This window comes from Tamandua tetradactyla, chromosome 17 (genome assembly GCF_023851605.1).
Source record: "Tamandua tetradactyla isolate mTamTet1 chromosome 17, mTamTet1.pri, whole genome shotgun sequence".
Classification (NCBI taxonomy): domain Eukaryota; kingdom Metazoa; phylum Chordata; class Mammalia; order Pilosa; family Myrmecophagidae; genus Tamandua; species Tamandua tetradactyla.
This window is the reverse complement of record NC_135343.1, coordinates 1,945,371-1,964,918: the sequence shown is the minus strand read 5'-3', so window position 1 is coordinate 1,964,918 and position 19,548 is coordinate 1,945,371. Positions and strand designations below refer to the sequence as shown.

The 19,548-nt window shown below is 53.7% G+C and overlaps 1 protein-coding gene across 1 annotated transcript in view; it reads left to right on the top strand.

The window, feature by feature from the left end:
* The window catches only part of MRPS5 (mitochondrial ribosomal protein S5), a 29,743-nt gene extending 24,817 nt beyond the window's left edge, over positions 1-4,926 (top strand). Inside the window, exons 11-12 of the mRNA XM_077133736.1 lie at positions 2,458-2,594; positions 4,587-4,926. Coding sequence (XP_076989851.1) covers positions 2,458-2,594; positions 4,587-4,811 — 362 coding nt within the window. The 3' untranslated portion in view covers positions 4,812-4,926. The remainder of the gene's footprint in view (positions 1-2,457; positions 2,595-4,586) is intronic.
* Positions 4,927-19,548: the final 14,622 nt, after the last annotated feature.

Below are 19,548 nucleotides of genomic sequence, written 5' to 3'. Positions count from 1 at the left end.
AAATCAAGGAAAAGGTCAATACCCTACCAAGTACTTTAGCACCCCAGAACTTACTTTATGCTGTAAAGCCATAGTTAAGCATTCAGGTACCTGGTAAACAGCCACTTATCCATTAGGAAAAGTGGGCGGTTAGACCTGCGCTGTCCGCGGCCTGTTGAGCACTTCAAATGTGGCTCTTGAGATCTGCTCATACACAGGTGGCATTTCAAAGACTTAGTATGCACAAAAGAAATATCCTGGTAATATTTCATTGACTATACGTTGACATGGTAAGAATTTGGATGTACTGGGTTAAAATATTCTATAAAATTAATTATACCACTTTTAAGAATTTATTTTTTAATTTTTTAGAATAATTAAAATTAGCTGTATGTCTTGTCTTTATGGCCTGCATTATATTTCTGTGGACAGTACTGGTATAGACAGATTTGTTTCTGATTTTTGAAAGACTGATCCAATTTTCACACAATTTCTGAAGTTACCTTTTTTAAATTACTGTTTTCTAATCAAAGCCGTGTTTTTCAGGTTTCTGTAGTTTGCAATAACCCATTAGCTAGGTGTTACTTTCGAAGCTAAACAGCACGATACTCCGAAACTGCATTTCCTAAACTGTGCTCCCGTACCCCCTAGTTCTCTGAGAGGCGCTGAGAGAGGCTGCAGAAAGCGTGCGAGGTGTGCGAACCGGGTTATGGAGCACAGCCGTCTACGTGCCCCTGGGCACCGTGCCACCCCAGAGGTGGACAGGGTGCTGCTTTGCCCATTCACGCAGTTGTGGGGCATCATCCCACAGCCACAGGGCATCATTTCATCCTCTCACCGCCCTGCAAGGGGTTTTCCACACACGCGCACACTGATGCACACTGGCACACACTTCAACTGAGATGAGTGCTTTTGACCCAGTCCCTGCCCAGGAGTCTTAGCAATCCAACCGCAGTCTGATGATGATTGTGGGACCGGGAGCCCTGGTCAGGCCTGGGGGGGGGGGGGGCGCACAGTGGCCGTCATTCACAGGTGGGCCAGGCCCTCACTCCCCTTCCCTGGGCCCCACCTGCAGCTTGGCCAAGCAGGTCTCGCAGACAGGTGGAGACCGGTGGAGACCATCTGGGGAGTCACGCCAGAGCAGAGATGCCCCAGGTCCTTCCGGAACTTCTGTCCTGCACCCCACTCGTGATCACAGAGAGCGGCACATCCAGACATCTATTCATGATGTGCTGTGCCCATGAGGACACGTGCTGTGCGTGTATAACTCAACACAGAGGAACGCATGATGACCCAGTTTTGTCTGTCTAAAATCCCTAACTGTTAGGAAAAATGATCCTATGAAAGGACAGGTCTAGGTGAGAATATGTACTTGTATCAAGAGACAGTTTTCACCTGCAGATACTGAATTAGCATAAAAAGCCAGAAACTGGAAGGCTGGCAGTAAAAAGCAGGTGGAGTAGATCTTTTCCCTTAAGGCGAGGAGGTGTGGGCCGCGTTTCCCGTGTGTCTGATCAGTCTGACCCGGGGCCTTTTCCCTTCCGTCAGCACTGTCACCAGTCCAGGCTGGGAATACTGTAGTCAGCAAAACACTGCAGCTCCTGGGGCCTGCATTCTCCTAGGGCACACAGTGGGCCAACCAACGGGCAAAAAACGAGCTTACAGTTCCACTGAGTGTCTGAATTATGAAGTCAGGACACTGTGCCAGGGTCAGGGCGGGGGGAAGGGGGACACGGCTTTCACGCATGAGGGTAAGGGTCTCTGAGGAGGAGCGCGTAGGTGAGGCCTTGGGGTGAGGAGGAGCCATTGGGGGCGAGCTGGTGGAAGAACCCTCCGGACTGGGGAACCCCCAGTGCAGCACGAGGGCAGCACATCTGTAGATGAGAAGGGCAGCTCCGGCTAGGCAGGGCCTCTTAGGTTGTGGGGTTCTTCATTCATTTTATTTTGATTCAGAGAACAGGGGTAGGTGAAGGGCTTTAAAAGAGGAGTGAGGTGTTTTGTGTGTTTTTAAAGCTCTTCCTGGTGAAGGGACGTAGGAACACGAGTAGGGCAGTGGACTGGAGAGGAGACCCTCAGAATGTAGAGGCTGGCAAGCAGGAAGGTGGTCTTGTGGCTGGGAGAAAGCCGGGAAGGGAGTGAGGCCAGGCGCAGGCGGGCGGGAGGTGGGAGGGCTGCGAGTCCTCAGTCGTTCAGCCAACCCAGGTGTGGGGTGCCGAGCACGAGCTCTTGAAAGCATGGCCCTCTGTTTCTGTCCATCCCATTTCACAGCACCTCTTTAGTTTTAGAGCACCCCGTTTATATGAGTGCCCTCGTGGAAAGTACCAGAACTGTCAGGGCTCACCCCCCCCTCCGGTGAGTGTGGGCAGGGTCCTTCCCAACCCAGGGCCGTGCTCCCATGGCCTGTGCTGCCGGGCATTGATGCCCCCGGAAGGCCAACGGGCCTTGGGCAAGCACTCGACTCCCCTCCCTCCTTCCCAGGTTACGGCCTCCGCTGCCACCGGGCCATCACCACCGTGTGTCGCCTCATTGGCATCAGAGACATGTACGCCAAGGTCTCGGGGTCCGTGAACGTGCTCAACATCACCCGGGGCCTCTTCCAAGGGCTCTCGCAGCAGGTAACCCTCTCCGGGGTCTCAGGGGGTGCGCGTGCGTCTGCGAGGGGTGGCGGCCACTGCAGGCTTGGGCACCGGGCACCAGGCCAGCCAAGGCCTCCGGGGAGAGGGACCTTTCAAAACATGCTCCGTGGTTGGTTGGTGTGTTCCAAAATTGTGTTTTTAAAAGCCAGTCATTCCAATCTACATTTTATTATGAAAATGATCCATATAAAGCTCTGACCACATAGGAACAAAGTAAAAAGCAAGGGTCCCTTTTCCCCAATTTATTCCTTTTCTCTCTGGGCCCTTCTTTACCCAGGGAACTTTCTCAGGAGCACGGAAGCTTCTGGGTTCCCTGGGTAGGGAGGCGTCCACGCTGACACCTGGGGTAGTAGGAGCTGTGACATGGCCATGCCAGGCCATTCTCACAGGTGCCCTCCCAGCTGGGGTGGACAGTGGTGGCCGCATGCCCTCCCTGCTCCCTCACCTGCCCAGAGGGGCTCCCCGCCTGGAAAGGCCAGTACTGACCTGGCAGAGCTGGGTGAGCAGGTTCACGAGACCCCGTCTGCGGAGCTCTCAGTTGAGGACTGTGAGGTGGCTTCTGACATTCAATGGAGTGTGATGGTTGTTTTCAGATAAAATGTTCCATGGGACAGTTTTACATGTCTCTGTTTAAAATAGGGAAATTAATTAAAAGAAAAAGAAGGCTTTGGTTAAAAAATATTTTTTGAAAAGCTTTTAAAAACATTTTTTAAAGAGTATTTTATCTAAATGGTCTTCACATGCGCTTCTGAGCTCAGCCTCACTGGTGGCGGTGTGGCCGTCTGCTGTAGCTAGGACAGTGGCTCTAGCTGGGTTGTATGGTCCAGTGGACTCCTCTCTGTGTGACGTTTTTGTTCCGTCCTAGTGCTTTCAACCTACTGATGTAATTACTGGGCATCAACTCTTCTGTAATGCCTCCAGTTTAAATGATGTGCCTATTGATTGCAAGACACTGCAACTTCAGAGATTTTGAAATGTGAAAAAGATGTGCATTCTTATAATAAAGAAACAGAATAATAGAGGACTGGCCACCTGGATTCATTCCTTTAAAAGAATATACAACTCAAGGTTCTTAAGTGCTTTGAAATTTGAAATTATTTTATTGTTGTTTTTATGAGACGGTTCATCTCTTTTCTAATTTCAAATGTCTGATGAAGTAAAGTCTGGGTGGCTGGGGTTAGACGTGTGAGGTGTGTGATGTCCTGTCGGTAAGCCATCTCCTGGGCTGATTGGACTTTGTTTCCAGACTCCGCGGCCTCCTTCTGTGATGGCCCCTCGCGACCGTCCTGCCCAGTGCCAGCGGGCCCACCTCATTTCTCTGCACCCCTACCCCCACCCCCAGTTATTCTGAGCCAAATCCGAGAGTTTTATTTCATCGATAAATTTTTCACTGTCTTTAAAAGGCACAGATTTTAAAAGTCCCACAATACTGTCATGCCCAAAAAATGAGCAGTAACTCAGTATCTGCAGATATCTAGTCTTTGTTCACATGGCCTCGTTTGTCAGATAAAGATTTGTTTTTACACAATATGTTTGAATCATAATGTAAAAAGAACAATTCATTATAATTTTTTGCTGTTCTTTCAGTGTCTTTAATCTGTAGGCTCCCCTTTTCTTTTATCCCCTGCAGTTCATTTGTTGGAGAAACCAGGTTACTTGTCCTGTGGTGTTTCCTATTTTGGGGTGACTACATACCTGTGGGGTCCTCGACGTGTCCTCTCGAGTGCAGTTACTGGCACAGCCTGGCGCAGGCAGGAGGGTAGGAGGCAGGAGCCGCAGGGCTGAGGCCCCTTCTGCGCCCCAGCCGGGTGGGGATGGGGTGGGGCTGAGGTCACCCTGGTTGTTCACTATCCAGAGGCCACAGAAGTGCCGTGGCCGTGCCCAGGTGGTGGCGGTGGTTCTGGCTGCTGGCAGGTGTCCTGCAGGCACGTCGGAGCCTTGACGGGGTGTTTTCACTTTGGTCTTGCCCAGGAGACTCACCAGCAGCTGGCGGATAAGAAGAGCCTCCACGTCGTGGAGCTGCGGGAGGAGTGTGGGCCCCTGCCTCTCGTGGTCGCCTCTCCCCGGGGGGCCCTGAGAAAGGACCCGGAGCCTGAAGACGAGGTGCTGGACGTCAGGCTGGACTGGGAGGAGGTGAAGGCCGCACAGGGGATGAAGCGCTCTGTGTGGTCAGGCTTAAAAAGAGCCGCCACGTAGGCCCCCTGGTGCTGCTCACCCCTACCTGGGAGGAGACTTCGTGCTTTGAGAGAAGGGCCCATCGTAACCCCTTTATTTACCACTAATAAATACCAGGAGCACATACTGGCTGCCAGTCACTGCCGTAGGCACTTCCTGTCCGTATCTCAGTTTGATTCCTTTAGGGATTCATTTAAAGAAATCAGGGTTAATACTCTGATCTAGTCAATATGCAAAATGATAATTAGTGTAATAATTGTAGCTAATATATATTAACTAATTCTTTCAAAATGAATGGCTGGATGGAGATCCAGCCTCGTCACTGCCGAGTGAGAGAGTAGAAGTCCAGCTCTTCCACTCGTGCTGCTCTGATACCCCTGGTGTGGGGAGAAGCAAGGACGTGTCGTTACTGCTGGGCGGAGGGTCCTCATTAGGACTCGGCTACCATCTGCTGACATCCCGGGAGAGGGCAAGGTCTGTGGTGGGGAGTCGAGAAAGTTCCTAGCCTCCATTATGGCACTCAAGCACCGAAGGACAGTGATCCCTTAGAAGTGGGAAACAGATTACTATTTGGAGAAAGTCTTTAGTTCACAGCACCACAGTCAGAACCTGGTGGTCTCCCCAAGCTGAGGAAATGAACCGAGGGTGAGGGGCAGTCATGCAGCTAATGCCCAGGGGAGAAGGCCAGGGAGGAGAGCTGCCAAGAGAAGGAATGAAGGAGGTCTGCAGTGGGCCGCACAGGACTCCAGGGAGCAGCGCTCAGAGCTCACAGGAGAAAAGGCCTGTGTTAAGCAGCCACAGTGGGAAACCTCATAATTCAGGTGCTGTTGGTTAGAGTACCAGGAAAGGTCTTACCTCAGGGGTGGAAAATTAACCTTGTGTTAAACCTGGCTCTGGTCCCAACTAATAAAGCTTAAAAGCAAGACCGAACAGGATCAGCTTGTTTCCAGGTTATTAGCTGTGTCCCAGAACGAAGTTTGAGGACTGTAGGAGTACAAAGATGTGACACCCCAAAAAGCAAAATTCAGTGCCTCGTGTCTAGTAAATTATCAGGCACTCAAAGAAGCAGAAAAATAAAACCAATAATAAGGGGATAAGTCAGTCAAATTGAAACTGACTCTTGATATACTAGAAAAATTAATAGACAACAGACATAAAACAGATGTCAGATTGTATCCCATATGTTTAAGAAGCTAGAGGTAAAAAATTAAGCCTCTCAAGTAGAGGTATAGAAATACAAAACAGACCCAAATCAGGCTAAAATAAACGAGAATCCAGGACAAAGGATGACAGTGTGTGTTCTCTAGAGCTCACCTACTGTATGAGACAAAGGCAGACAGGTTTATTGTGCCCAGAACCTAAGTTTTCTGTGACACACAATCTAAATGAACCTGTTTGGGGAGCTCATTAAACAACCCAAACTCCTGGAGCCCAGAACAGGACGAGGCCTCGTAATTCTCTATCACTTAGTGTAATACCCGGATGCATCCCGGACTGTGGTGGGCTGGTAGAATCCATCTCAGGGACTGGACAGAAAACAGGGAAATACTAAATTTTCCCATTTGGGAAACCCCTGGTATCCTCAAACATGAGGGACTCCCAAGAAAATAGGCCCAAGCCCTTGATTTTGAGGCTTGCCCTTATGCAACTTATTTCTGTAGCGAAGAAGCAAAGACTACCTGTAATTATGCTGAAGAGTCGCTTCCAGGAAACCTATTTGATTGCTCAGATGTGGCCTCTCTCTACACCCAACTCTGCAAAGAAAATCACTACCTTCCCCTGAACGTGGGATGTAACAGAGCTGAAAGTCTCCTTGAGAAGGGGACATGGCCCCCAGGGTTGAGCCTGCCTGACGCCTGTGTCGGCAATGCCTTCCAGACTAAATGGGGAAAGAAATGGAGCAACATAGAAGTTCGGATGGAGTCAAGGCTGCTCTGGAGGCTTATCCTAACAGCTTCAGTTGGACATTACTGATGCCCTGGTTTGCCACACCCCAGAAACGTCACTCCTGTTACCCCCAAAGAACACGCAGGACTCTGACTCTACAAACGCTTCAAGTATTAAGTTTGCTTTCCAGAAACCTGTAACCTCCAGAGGGTTCCTGGGCCAGATAAGTCCTGAAACCCGGAGGGACCAGCCTCTGCAAGAATATCAACTGATTCCATCCCCCTCTCTTTTACTGTCGATGCCCCTTTTCAACATGAGAAAGTTAGAATGGGCATAGCCCAGAGACCTCTGGATTGGAGTAGGATCGGGGAGAAGGAGGAGTTGTGACAAACAAGATGGAGTTTAAGAAACTAGTATGAAATAGTGTATCACTATATTGATGCTTTTAGCTTCCAGTGTTTTGGAGCAGCTGGAAGGAAAACCCTGAAACTGACCTGGCAGCCCCGTACCAAACTCTGAGCTCTGTTCTATACTACGTGTTAAAATGTACTTAGAAAAACTCTGATTTTTTTTTGTGTCTTTTTGTATATATTTTTATATTTCACAATAGAAAACGTTTAAAAATAAAACCAGACCCAAATCAAACTCCTAGATATGAAAATACAAAGACATCAAAATCAAGAACTGCTCTTCAAAAGCGTGTGAAAAAGATGTGACACAGACTGCAGAAAATACTCGCATGGATCACATATCTAATAAGGGACTTGTATTAAAAATACATTTAAAAATCTCTGTATTCAATAAGGAAACAACCCAATAAAAGTGGGTGAAAGGGCCCAGCCCCTTCAGAGCGGCAGCAAGACGTTTCAAGGTCTCTATTCCCCGATAGAAGTTTGAACAAAGAACAAGAACTAGCAAGAATATCCTCCAAGCTCCAGAACACAGCTGAAGGACTGCAGTAACGAGGCGTGCCAAATCTAGAAAAAGTCACCTTAAAATGGGAGGATCTCAGGGCCACCTGGCTGGCCCTCTGCAGCTCGGGGCAGAGCCGGCCTGTGCCCCCACGGTGGGCCCTGGTCCCGGTGCTGGACAGAGCCCAGGCGCTTGTGCACGAACTGCAGCGTGCACGTCTGGTCCCATCTGTCCCGTCGTCTGGGCGAGCGAGGTCACGTGAGGTGAGCTTGCCGGCCCAGAGCTTGGCCTGCGCATGAAGGTGGTGCTGGGAGCTCTCCTGCAGGACACCTGGGGGCTCAGGCGGGTCTTGCTGCCTGGACAGGGGACTGCTGGCTGTAGGACAGAGCAGTGCCCGGGGTTACAAGGAGACTTCTTTGGTTAGCTGCTGGCGGTCAAGGAGAGCTCTGTCGTAACACTAGCTCTAGAGATAGGCACATCACAGTCTAAATTCCAGCGAAAACATTACAGTATCAAAATGCCCAGGTTCCAACAGAAGATTACAAAACATACAGAGAAGCTGGATATGGTGGCCTGGGCAGAGAGGGAGCATCAGAAACCGTGAGTGTGGAGGACCAGACCTGGGGCCTTCCATGCTAAGGCTGTACAAGAAGGCCTGAACGTGCTCAAAGAGGTGAAAGAAAACACGGACGATGGGCTACTGGGAATCAGAGGAAAGATAAACACAAAGAATCAACAGAGAGGTGGAATTTATGAAAAGAAACAAAACAAATTTTAAATTCCCTAGAGAGGTTTGACAGCAGATTGGAGCTTGCAGGAGATTCACTGCAATCGACGGTAAAGAATTGAAACTATTCAGTCTGAGGAGAAAGTATGAGGAACAGTGAGCAGAGCCTGAGGGCCTGTGGGAAACCATCAAGCTACCAAAATATGCACAGCGAGTGTCCCACAAGCAGAGGGGAAGGGGCAGAGAGAATAGGCGAAGAAAGATGGCGGGAAACCTCCCAAATTTAACAAAAGACAGAAATAAATACATCCAAGACACTCAATAAACTCTGAACAAGATAAGCCCAGATAGACCCATGCTGTGCTGTGGCATAGTAAATAAATCATACATCAGATGCCAAAGATAGAGAATTCTGGAAGCCACAAGAGAGAAGCAGTGTGGGACAGGGGAGCCTTGGAAAGATGAAGTGTCAGTTTCTCATCAGAAAGCTTGAAGACAAAAGGGCAGGGGGATATCATATTTAAGAGCCAAAAGAAGGAAGACAATCCCCAGGGAGTGATATCTGGAACCCCGTCAGGAGCGCAGGCACCTCCAGTCCCAGGTCCCTGCTCACGCCCAGGTGAGGGCCACAGGGGCCCTTAGGTACCAAAGCTTGTTTGCAGGGGCTTCCAGGGCCTGCCGGAACCCTCTGAGGCCGTTAGCACATGCACCCCTCCCCTCAGAGTCCAGCAGGTTAATGCACTCCACGAATCCGAGAGTGAGGGCAAGGTGGGGTCTGCAGCCATCGATGGGGCCATAGCACCCCCTCCCCAGCTGTTCCATGGTGGGAAGTCTCATGCCTCCGTGAGCTCTCATCCTCAGAGGCCCTCCTCCCTCAGGGAGTCCTCCTTCCGAGAGCCCTCATTGTCACAGACTGGACGACGGGTACTGGCAGTGCCCAGCCAGCTGGTGCCCCAAGTGGACTGGGGGTGGGTGGGTGATGGCCAGTCAGTGGCCAGGGCAGCAGCTACCCAGCTCCCTGTGACCACTCAAAGGCCCCTGCTGCCTCCCAGGAGGCCCCTCCCCAGGATTTCTGAGAATGTCAACTTGTGAAGACCCCTGTTTAAATCTTTTGAAGATCACCGAGTGCTATAGACATAGCAGTCAGTGAGAAGAAGGAATCCTGTACAGCTGCTCTGAGTTCAGCAATGTTCTTAAGTTTCGATGCGTGGTAGGTGTGAGAACACATTTATTTGAAAAAAATAAAGCATATATGGGTGCTGGGACCCCACTGGACATGGAGTGGCCCCGGAGCCCTCGGGTGGGAGCTGCCATACCAGATCAGAGCCCCTGGTCTCCCCCAGCTCCTGGAGCACTAGACCTCAAGGGCTGTGCGGCTGATGCAAAACCTTCTGGAGCCTTCTCACCCAGCGGCTCCAAGCCTGGCTGCCATAAAAACGTCTTAACGGGCGGATTCCTAGATCCAGTCCGGGTCAAGCCACTCAGCAGCTCCAGGGGCTCCCCACGTGCAGGCAGCACACAGAGAGAAAGCCGCTCGTCAGTGCCTCTCTGCGTCGCAACCAGATCCCACATAAACGCTAGCACGTTGAAGGAACATTGCAGCACCCTGATGGAGGAAGTTGCCACAGTTAGGAAGTAACTCCATTTTCACTTGGATTCCTTTGGGTCTCTGTGAAATGCAGTTTCAAGACAGCAGTCTACAGAGACCAGTTAAAGGGCTTCTGCCTCGCAGCCCGGTACCTGGGTGCAGCTTCCCCCAAGCTGGACGTCCCGGACCCCGGAACTGGCTGTTCACTTGGTCCCACAGGTGAACACGGGCTCTGAGGGCCCGGCCAGGTGGAGGGGCTACCCTGGCACTTGTTTCATCCCTTAGAGCAGAAGCCACCTGGCTGGGCCACCCCAGCTTGGCCCCTACCTCCTCCGGGCGCAAATGGGAGCCCGCTCCCTACAAAACAGGCACTGTTGCTGGCCACCGAAGGACAAGGAAAGCCAGTGGCCCTGTGTCAGGCCGCGACCTGCTGGCATCTTTCAGAAAGATGGGGGAGGCCTGCGGGTCGCATGATGGGGTCTGGGGGTCCCATCAGACGGCCCCTCGATGTCGTTTGCTGGAGCCTTGCGGTTGTACCAGGAGATCCCAAAGCAAAAAATATGACGAAAGTCACCCGTTCTTGATAAAATCTCATGGTGACCTAGGAGTAGAGGGTTCTTCCTTCAGGTGGGAACCAGCACTCCCAGAGCAGAGCGGGGACGCCCCGGGGCGCGCCCACCCCGCCCCCTTCAGCAGCGCAACCAGGAGGGGTGGCAGGACGAGGCGCAGTGGCTTCGCTTCCGGGGACATGGCTGCCACCTGCACCGTCCAGGGCGAGCGCAGGTGCGGCTGGGGGTGGTGAGTGCAGGTGACCCACCAGGGACCCTCAGGTGGCCTGTGCCCCGGCAATGGCAAGGTAGAAAAAGTAACATCACAAAGATTGCAGGAGCACACATACCAAGAATGTGCAAGACTTTTTAGGGGCAAACAATCAATCTCCCGAAAGACATACGAATCTTCATCAGATAGAGACAGAACCTGCTCACGGACAGGGAGACTCGTTATTGGATAGAGGCCTTTTCTCCCCAAATTAATCTATAAAGCACTTCCAATGTAAAATCCCAGTTCTGTGGAATTTGGTTAACTGACTCTAGAGGAGGAGATGTGCACAGAGTGGCCCAGGTGGGGAGCCGGCGGGCTTACCCTGCCACGTGTCACAGCGCTGGGCCCGTGAGAGGTGCCAAACCCTGGGCAGCCTGCAAACTGCCTCACAGAGTGGCGGCACCGTGCTGAGCACGGCGGGCAAACAGACAGGACCGAGAGGGGTCTGCAAACCACCAGGGCAGGTACGAGAGCTTAGGACACGATGTGATGCTTTACGGCAAGTCTGCATCCAAATTGGAAATAAAAATAAAAATAAGTTAGACTCCCACCCGCGATGTTAGCAGCAATTGTAATGGCGAATACATTTCATGATGCAATAAGAGCGATGATAACCAAATCCTATTAATAATACTTCTGTTAAATGCTTTAGTTCCTTGGCTGCTCAAGCAAGTCCCGGGAAGTGGTTCAGCTCGAACGCTGGGAATACACTTGCTCACGGTTCTGAGGCCGGGAGAGTGTCCGCGCCAAGCCTCTTTCTCTCTCTCATGTCTGAATTCACTCCGCCCTGAGCAAGGCGGGTCACGCTTTACCTGAAGGTACCTCAGCAAATGGTCCTGTTTGCAGTCGGCCCATACCCACAGAAATGGATGCAATTTCAGAACATGTTTTTCAGGGGTACGCACAGCTTCAAACCCCCACAGTAAGTATTACAAATATTGTTTTTGTGGTAATGATAAATCAGCATGACAGTGAACAACTGGCCAGTTGATAGCTGTTATCTTTGAACCATGCTGTGGAATAGGGTCAGAAACTAGATTGCAGTGGATAGAAAATTAAAAGGCGTTCTTTAAGGAAGGGATAAATATGGCAAATTAAACACCTATTTTAATGCCTTGTTGAAAACACACGCAAATGGCAGGAAAGGTTGTTTTCAGGCAAACTCCTACCAGGACAAGATATTAGGAGACTGAAATCACAAAATTGTAGAAGCTGGAAATCAGATGGAGGAAATTAATGGTTTTCCATACTGGAAAAAAATCTGAAGCCTGGAGCTGCCATAGGGAAAGCCTGGAACAAACCAAGTCTGTAACCAGAACTCTCAAAAGACTCAGGAATTGCTGATACCAGGCAGCCCCGGAGGTGGGGCTAAAAAAGGAGTCTAAATAAGTAAACAGTCTGTTCCAGAAAGAGTAAGATGCCAAAACTCTCCTCCACTTTGCATGCTGGGAGACCTCTGGAGAGAGTGAAATCAGCCCCCGCCTCCAGCCTCTGCAGCCCCCAGCCCCCTTCTGTGAACTTGGGGACCCTGCACTGGGCGAGGAAGGGCAGGGGTCCGCCTGGGCATGGGGGCACCCGGGAAGCACTGAATGCTCTCTCTGGGCTCCGCGGGCTGGGGAGCCTTCACCCTCCATACAGGGGCATGGAAGATGCCATTCTGGGAGAACTGACCCGCCAAGGAGAAAGGCTGCAAGAGAGCAGCGTTCGAGGTTTTCTACCGAACAGGCCGTCTGAGTCACCGACAACGGTCTCCCAGCACCCCTTGGACTCAGGGGCTCTGAGCAGCTTTTAGACCCCGTGTGAAATACAAGCTGGCACACAAAGAAAGCTCCAGGTCGAGGTGGCTGCACTATTCACTCTACCAAACAGTTTAAACATGAAGATAACACTGTTCTAGTCTGCCAGCTGCCGGAATGCAATACACCATAAACGGGATGGCTTTTAACAAGAGGGATTTAATAAGTTGCTACTTTACAGTTTTAAGGCTGAGAAAATGTCCCAGTTAAAGCACTTAAGTATATAGAAATGTCCAATCAAAGGCATCCAGGGAAAGATACCTTGGTTCAAGAAGGCTGATGAAGTTCAGGGTTCTTCTCTCAAGTGAAAGGACACATGGCAAACACAATCAGAGTTTCTCTCTCAGCTGGAAGGACACTTGGCGAACACAGCATAATCTGCTAGCTTCTTCTCCTGGCTTCCTGTTTCATGAAGCTCCCCGGGAGGCATGTTCCTTCTTCATCTCCAAAGGTCGCTGGCTGGTAGACTCTGCTTCTCGTGGCTACATCGTTCTTTGCTCTCTCTGAATCTCTCATTCTCCAAAATGTTTCCTTTTTTATAGGACTTATCCGAACGGGTGAGACATGTCGTCACCTAATCCAGCTTAACAACCACTCTTGATTGGGTTACATCTCCAGGGAGATGATTTAATTACAGTTTCAAACATACAGTATTGAATAGGGATTATTCTGCCTTTACAAAATGGGATTTTGATTAAAACATGACTTTTTTAGGGGACATACATCCTTTCAAACAAGCACAAATACCCATCCTAAAATGCCTTCAGAAAACAGGAGGGGAGCTCCCAACTCATTCTGTGGGGCCAGCACGACCCAAACAAGACAAGTACATTGCAAGACATCAAAGCTGAAGACCAAAATGCTTCATGAACCCAAACACAGAAATCTCCAGCAAGCCTTTCTGGTCACCCGAGATCATGGTGTCAGAGCCCAAGGCGCCTCCCCCCAAGCATCTCGGAACCACTAACAAGACCTGATAGAGCCGTTTTCTCCCAACTCTGGAAAACAGTGCAAGGGTTGAAGACCTGGGCGAGGGCCAAGGCAAAGCTGAGCAGCTTTAAATATGGCAGGAAAAGCTCTTGCAGCCCTTGCTGGCCCCTTGCTGCCCCTCCTCTGTGCAGCATGGCACTGGCTTCTCCTGCCGCGGGTCCTGGCCCTGTGTCAGGGAGCAGAGCCACTCCAGCACACACGCTGGGCTGCCGGTTGTCGGTCCTGGCCTGTCGAGTGGACCCCGAAAGACTGAAGCAGGACGCGTGTCACAGCTCGCCCCCAGCATTGCCCCAAGGAGAAGCCGCTTGCAGAAGTCAGAGTGGCCTGGGGCAGAGGGTTTCCTGCTGTAAGTCACACAGCAGAGGGCTGGGGAAGGGCTAAGCCATTCCACAGGGAGTGGGGGGCGCTCAGCTTCCTGTAAGCGGGGTCTCCTGAGGCCATGAGACCAGCCCAGGACAAGACACAGGCCAGAGAAGACAGATAGGATTCTGCACTTCACTTCTGCTGTGGGTGATTCTTGAAAGGTGGCCAACCCTGAAGGAGAGCAGCCACCACAGAGCCGTGTGCAGACACCCTGGAAGGCAGTTTTTGCATTTATTTTATTTATTTTTGTTAGCTCCTGGCACTTAAAGGAAATCTCTATCATATGACTAGCTGGATACAAATTTAAGGAACAGACAGCACAAGGAGTTAGTACTTTAAAATATGAAAATGTCAGTGTACAGCTCCAGATTCCAAGACAAGCACAGAAATAGGAAATGGTCATCCAGAGAGCCAAGAGAAATAGCCGGGAACTGTCAAGGAAAAGCACCAGCCTTTGGAAATACCAGAGAAAGACTTTAAAAACTGATCCTCAATATGCTCGAGGAGATAAAGGAAAACACAGAAAGAACTAAGGTATCGCAGGAAAGTCATGAATGAATAGTATGAGAATCTCAGTAAAGACGTAGAAATTGTGAAGGAACTGAACAAAATCGCTGGGTTGGTGAGCGCGACGGCTGAGGTGAAGGCTGGGGGCTCCGCGGGTGACGGACGTCGAGTGGAGCCAGCAGGAGCCGGGTAGCCCCTGACGGCCCGGGTGGGGATGGCCGAGGTGTGGCGATGCTGGCCAGAGCTCGAGGTCCCCGAGTGTGTGGGACAGGGACGTGGGCAGGCGCAGGGACCCACTGTGAGCAGGAGGATGAGGTGGGGAGGGACAGGGCACTAAGTGAGTCCTCTGATGGGCTTCTCTTATGTTTCAATTAATTTATTGTTCAAATAGGAGGTGAGGCCACTGACGATGCACAAGGGCATGGCCAATCAGGTGGTGACCAGAAGCCCCAAGCTGGGCAGCCACAGATGCTCTCAGGCCAAGGACTGCCAGGGGACGCTGCTCAGTGACCAGAGAGGAAGAGCCGGGGCCACTCTCAGGCTGTGGGTGCCGTGGCAGTGCCACGGGAGTCCAAGGCCACCGGGGGGCATGGAACGCAGGCGGCCAGCGTGGGGTGCCCTCTTCCATCTCCCCATCACCCCAAGGCCCTGGCTCTTCTCCCTGCGCCTGACACCTGATGGCCCCCGAGGGCTTCTCAGCCACCCCAGTCCCTTCTGCCGCGCTTGGGCACTAGATCATCCCCAGAGGGTGGGGGCCCCAGTGTTTCCCCACTGACCAGGGCAGGGCCTCTCCTCTGGGGCTGGCTCCCCCAGTGGGAAAACCTGAGACCCTCAGGTATATCCTGGGAGGGGCAAAGCAGAGCAGGGCGTGAGGGGCTGGGGCACCAAGGCTGACCACTGGCCAGCTTCCCCTTTCGCCCCATTTCCTGCCACCAGGCCAGAGCCCCTGCCCCTTGCATTGCAGCGGAGGCTGTGCCATGGCCAGAGGCGGGCATCCTTTGCCTGTTGGTGCCAGGGGTCCTGGGTCAAGGGGCAGAGGGCGGAGGGTAGGCCTGGCCCCTGTGGCCTCCCAGGTGGCTTGGTTGGGCCCCTGCCCCTGTCCCCATCTCGAGTACTTTCCCGAGGGGCTCGGGTGGGGCAGAGGCCCCAGGCTGGCTTTCAGAAGGGACAGACCGTGAAATGGGCTCTGTGTCTGCCCGCAGCTCCCCTCCCTGGCTCCCCAACCTGCTGATGACCACTCACAGGACAGCTCAGGCCACCCTGGGCCACCCCCTCCTCCCCATGCACTCACCCAGCCCCATGGTGGCCGCATCCTCTGGGGCCCACAGGTCCCGTCAGCTCCACACGCAGACCCCAGGCCCAGGCAGGGCCACCCCTCGCCCTGTCCTGGTGTGAGTGCTGGACTCGGTCAGCCTCACCCTTGCACCTTAGTGCACAGCAGCAAAGCTGGGTGGGGGTCTGAGGTTAGGGGAGGTCTGAGGCTGGGGAGGGGGTTCTAGTTTGCTGGCTGCTGGAATGCAACAAAACACCAGAGACGGATTGGCTTTTAATAAAAGGGGATTTATTTTAGTTAACACATAGTTCTTCAGAGGAAAGGCAGCTAACTTTCCACTGAGGTCTTTCTTACGTGGGAAGGCACAAGGTGATCTCTGCTGGCCTTCTCTCCAGGACTGTGGGTTCCAACATCTTCCCCCGGGGTGATTATCTCCAAAGACCTGGGCTGAGCTGTGAGTGCTGAGATGAGGAATGCTGAGCTGCTTGGGCTGTGCTATGTTTTCTCTCATTTAAGCACCAGTCAATTAAATCAAACATCATTCATTGCAGCAGGCACGCCTCCTAGCCGACTGCAGATGTAATCAGCAACAGATGAGGTTCACAAGCCATTGGCTCATGGCCACAGCAACAGAACTAGGCACCTTCACCTGGCCAAGTTGACACCTGAACCTGACTACCAGCTGGGGGGGGGGGGGGGGATCTGAGGCCAGGTGGGGGTCTGAACCTGGGGAGGGGGTTCTGAGGCTGGGGTGGGGGGCAGTCTGAAGCTGGGATGGGGCACAAGGCCGAGTGCTGGCCCCAGCAGAAGCTTCTGGGCACTCAAGGTGGGGATGGGATGGGGGTGGGAAGTGGAGGTGTGGGGAGGTGTCTTTTGGCCTCCTGGACCCTCAGGCTCTTCATCTGTGAATTTCTCCGACCTCCTCCAGCGCTGGAGCCCTGTCCTCTCCCCTTACCCCTGTCCAACATTGTGTGCACTTTGCCTCAGGCTCTGGGGACAGCCCCCTTCCAAGGGACTGGAGTGGTTTACCAATGGGCCATTTACACCTGGGTCCTGGCAGGTTCAGAGTCCAGTTCCGGAAGGAGAGGCTAGAGTGTCAGTCCTGGTGAGGTCGGCCCTTGGGGGTGGGTCATGCATGGGCTCGTGTCATGTGGGAGCAGCAGCTAGTGCCCAGGTGTGCACCTCGGCCGCCCTTGGTCTCTCCTGCCTTCCTTCCCACAGGGAGGCCCACGGCTGGACTCATGGCACCCCCTGGGTACCTGGCCCCTCTCCTCAAGGCCTTCCAGCCGCCTCCAGGGCCAGATGAATAGTTGTTTTGTAAACAGGGCAGCTGAGGCTGGGGCCAGATAGGACTAGAGATGTCACAGCCCAGCACCTGGCACCTGGCACCTGGCACCCAGCACCTGGCACCCACCACCCACCACCCAACATCTGCCACCTAGCACCCAGCACCTAGCATCTACCACCCAGTACCCAACACCTAACACCTGTCACCCAGCACCCACCACCTAGCACCCACCACCTGCCACCCAACACCTAGCACCTGTCATCCAGCACCTACCACCCAGTACCCAACACCTGGCACCCAACACCCAGCACCCAACACCTAGCACCTGGCACCCAGCACTCAGCACCTGGCTCAAGGCTACCAAGGCTGGCACAGGGAGCAGCCAGCAGCATGGAGGCACAAGAGGGGGAGTGCTGCAGATCTCTCCCCAGCCAGGCAGGCTCAAAGGCCCTGGGCGGAGCCCGTGGGTGCAGGGACCCACGGCCAGGCCAAAGGCTCTTTGTCCCCTTGAAAGGCCCATTGTGGCCCACGCTGGCCCCACTGATGCTGGGAACAACAAGCCCTTGTGTGGCCTGGAGGCTGGTTTTCCATGGCCACCGTCCCAGAAGCCAGCGCCAAGAGTCCCGGGAGGAGCTGCTCCAGGGGGCCAGGTCTGGAATGAGGCGATGATCAGCCTGTGCCCCCAGGAGGGACAGACCACAGGACCGACTGCATCTCCTGGACCCTACCAGGAGGGCCACAGCTGGGGGGGGGACAGGAGGGAGGATCTGAACGTCCCCACCAGCCTCCCCCACTGGGCATGCAGCCTCCCCACGTGTGTCCACAGACAATGTGGGCAGCACCCGGCCGTGGCCAGTCACAGAGACCACGAGGCCCCATCCAGCCGTGACTCTCATGGGAGCAGAGGAGGGCGGCCTTTCCTGGCTGGGCCCATGTTGTGGGGCGAATGTGTGGGGTGGACACATGAGGTGGGCATGGGGGGGTGGACACTGGGCTGGACACCAGGGGCGGATGCGCAAATGGGCTGTTCTTCTTTGGTCCTGTCCACGCCACAGCTGTCAGTGTCTTTGTGACCCTCTCCCAGGCCGGGGGAGGACTGTGCTCTCTGCTCCGTGTCCCTGTGGTCCCCATGTCCACAGGCCCCGCCGCTCTGGGGGCCTTGGGCTCTGGGGGTAAGGTGTGCCCAGCGGCCCAGGAGACCAGGCATGGTCTTGTCCCTGCAGCTCAGAGCAGCCCTTGCCCGCGGCCATGGCCGGGGATGCCCGGGGACAGACCCGCCCTCGGGCTCAGAGCAAGGGGCTACTCTGGCCCAGTCCCAGTGGCCCCAGTGGCCCCAGCCGGGAGTCTCCCATTATTCACTGGGAAAACGTGCCCATCAGCTGTGGCTGTATACATAAGGTGCTTATGCAGTGCCTGGCACAATGCAAGGCTCAGAAAATGGCAGTGAATGTTGCGTGTTGGGGAGGCAGGTTTGGTGCTGCCTGAACTTCGACCCACGTGGGGCCCTTAGGCAGCCTCTAAGGGATGTCCCAGCGCCCGCGGGTGGCAGAGGGAGGGCAGCAGGTGCCACTCCACACCCTTGAGGGCCCAGGGTCCCCGCAGGCGGCAGGCGAGGTCAGTCGGGGGGCCACCGGCCACGGGCCGCAGAGCAACCCCCACAAGCCTCTGACCCACGCTGTTGGCGTTGGACTCACTGAAAAGAGAGAGAAAGGAAAAGATCGCAGCAAAAGTTCTTGAACGGGAAGAATTAAAATTTCGAAAGTTTGAGAAGTCCTTGGAAGTCCAGTTAAGCCCTCGATTCCCATTTTTTGGTCGGGCCAACAAGGAGCCTCTTGTGCGTCACGCTGTCCGGCAGGTCAGCAGAGAAAACGAGAAGTCCCTCATCAGCACTCAGTTGCGAATTTTGTTAAATGTGTGACACTTCCTTTCATTTCTCAGTGTGTAGTTTTCCAGCTCAAGCCCCATCCTAACCCTTGGCTCGTCACTGTCTATGAAATCTGACCGCTTGAAGTGGCTCTGCTTTCCCTGGACGGTGCAGCTGCCCTGAGCTGAGACTGGATCCAGTCCCGGGTCCCTGCCTGGGGGGTGGGTAACAGGGCAGCGCTGACCCTACCCAGGACTGGAGTCTTGGCTCCGACCCACTGTGGCCGCAGGTGGCCAGCCCTGCCCATGCCGCCACGCCTGGGGACCGACCCCTCTCCTGAGCCCTGTCTGGGCTGTGTCTGGAATGTCACTAAGTCCATGGGATGAAGGAGCCTCTCCTGGGGGGGAGGGGGCTTCCAGGGCGCCTGCTTCCGGCCCTCCTTCCCTTGCCCTCTCACTCAACCCAGGCGTCCACCTCGCGGCCACGCGTGGCGTCCGACACCGACCACGCATTTCCTTCCTCATGGTGGCTCTGTCCCCAGCAGATTCTAGAGCCCGTCCGTCATCTGCGGCACTGGTGACAGCTGGACAGCAGGCTCCAGAGCACGTGCCCAGCATGTTCCCCATCAGCCGTCAGTGGGTGGGGGGCACGGGCACCCTGCCTTCTTTGGTGTACAGGACGGCCAGCTGAGCACAGACCGCTCTGTCAGGTGGGCAAAGGGGCACCGGCTGGCACTTGGCG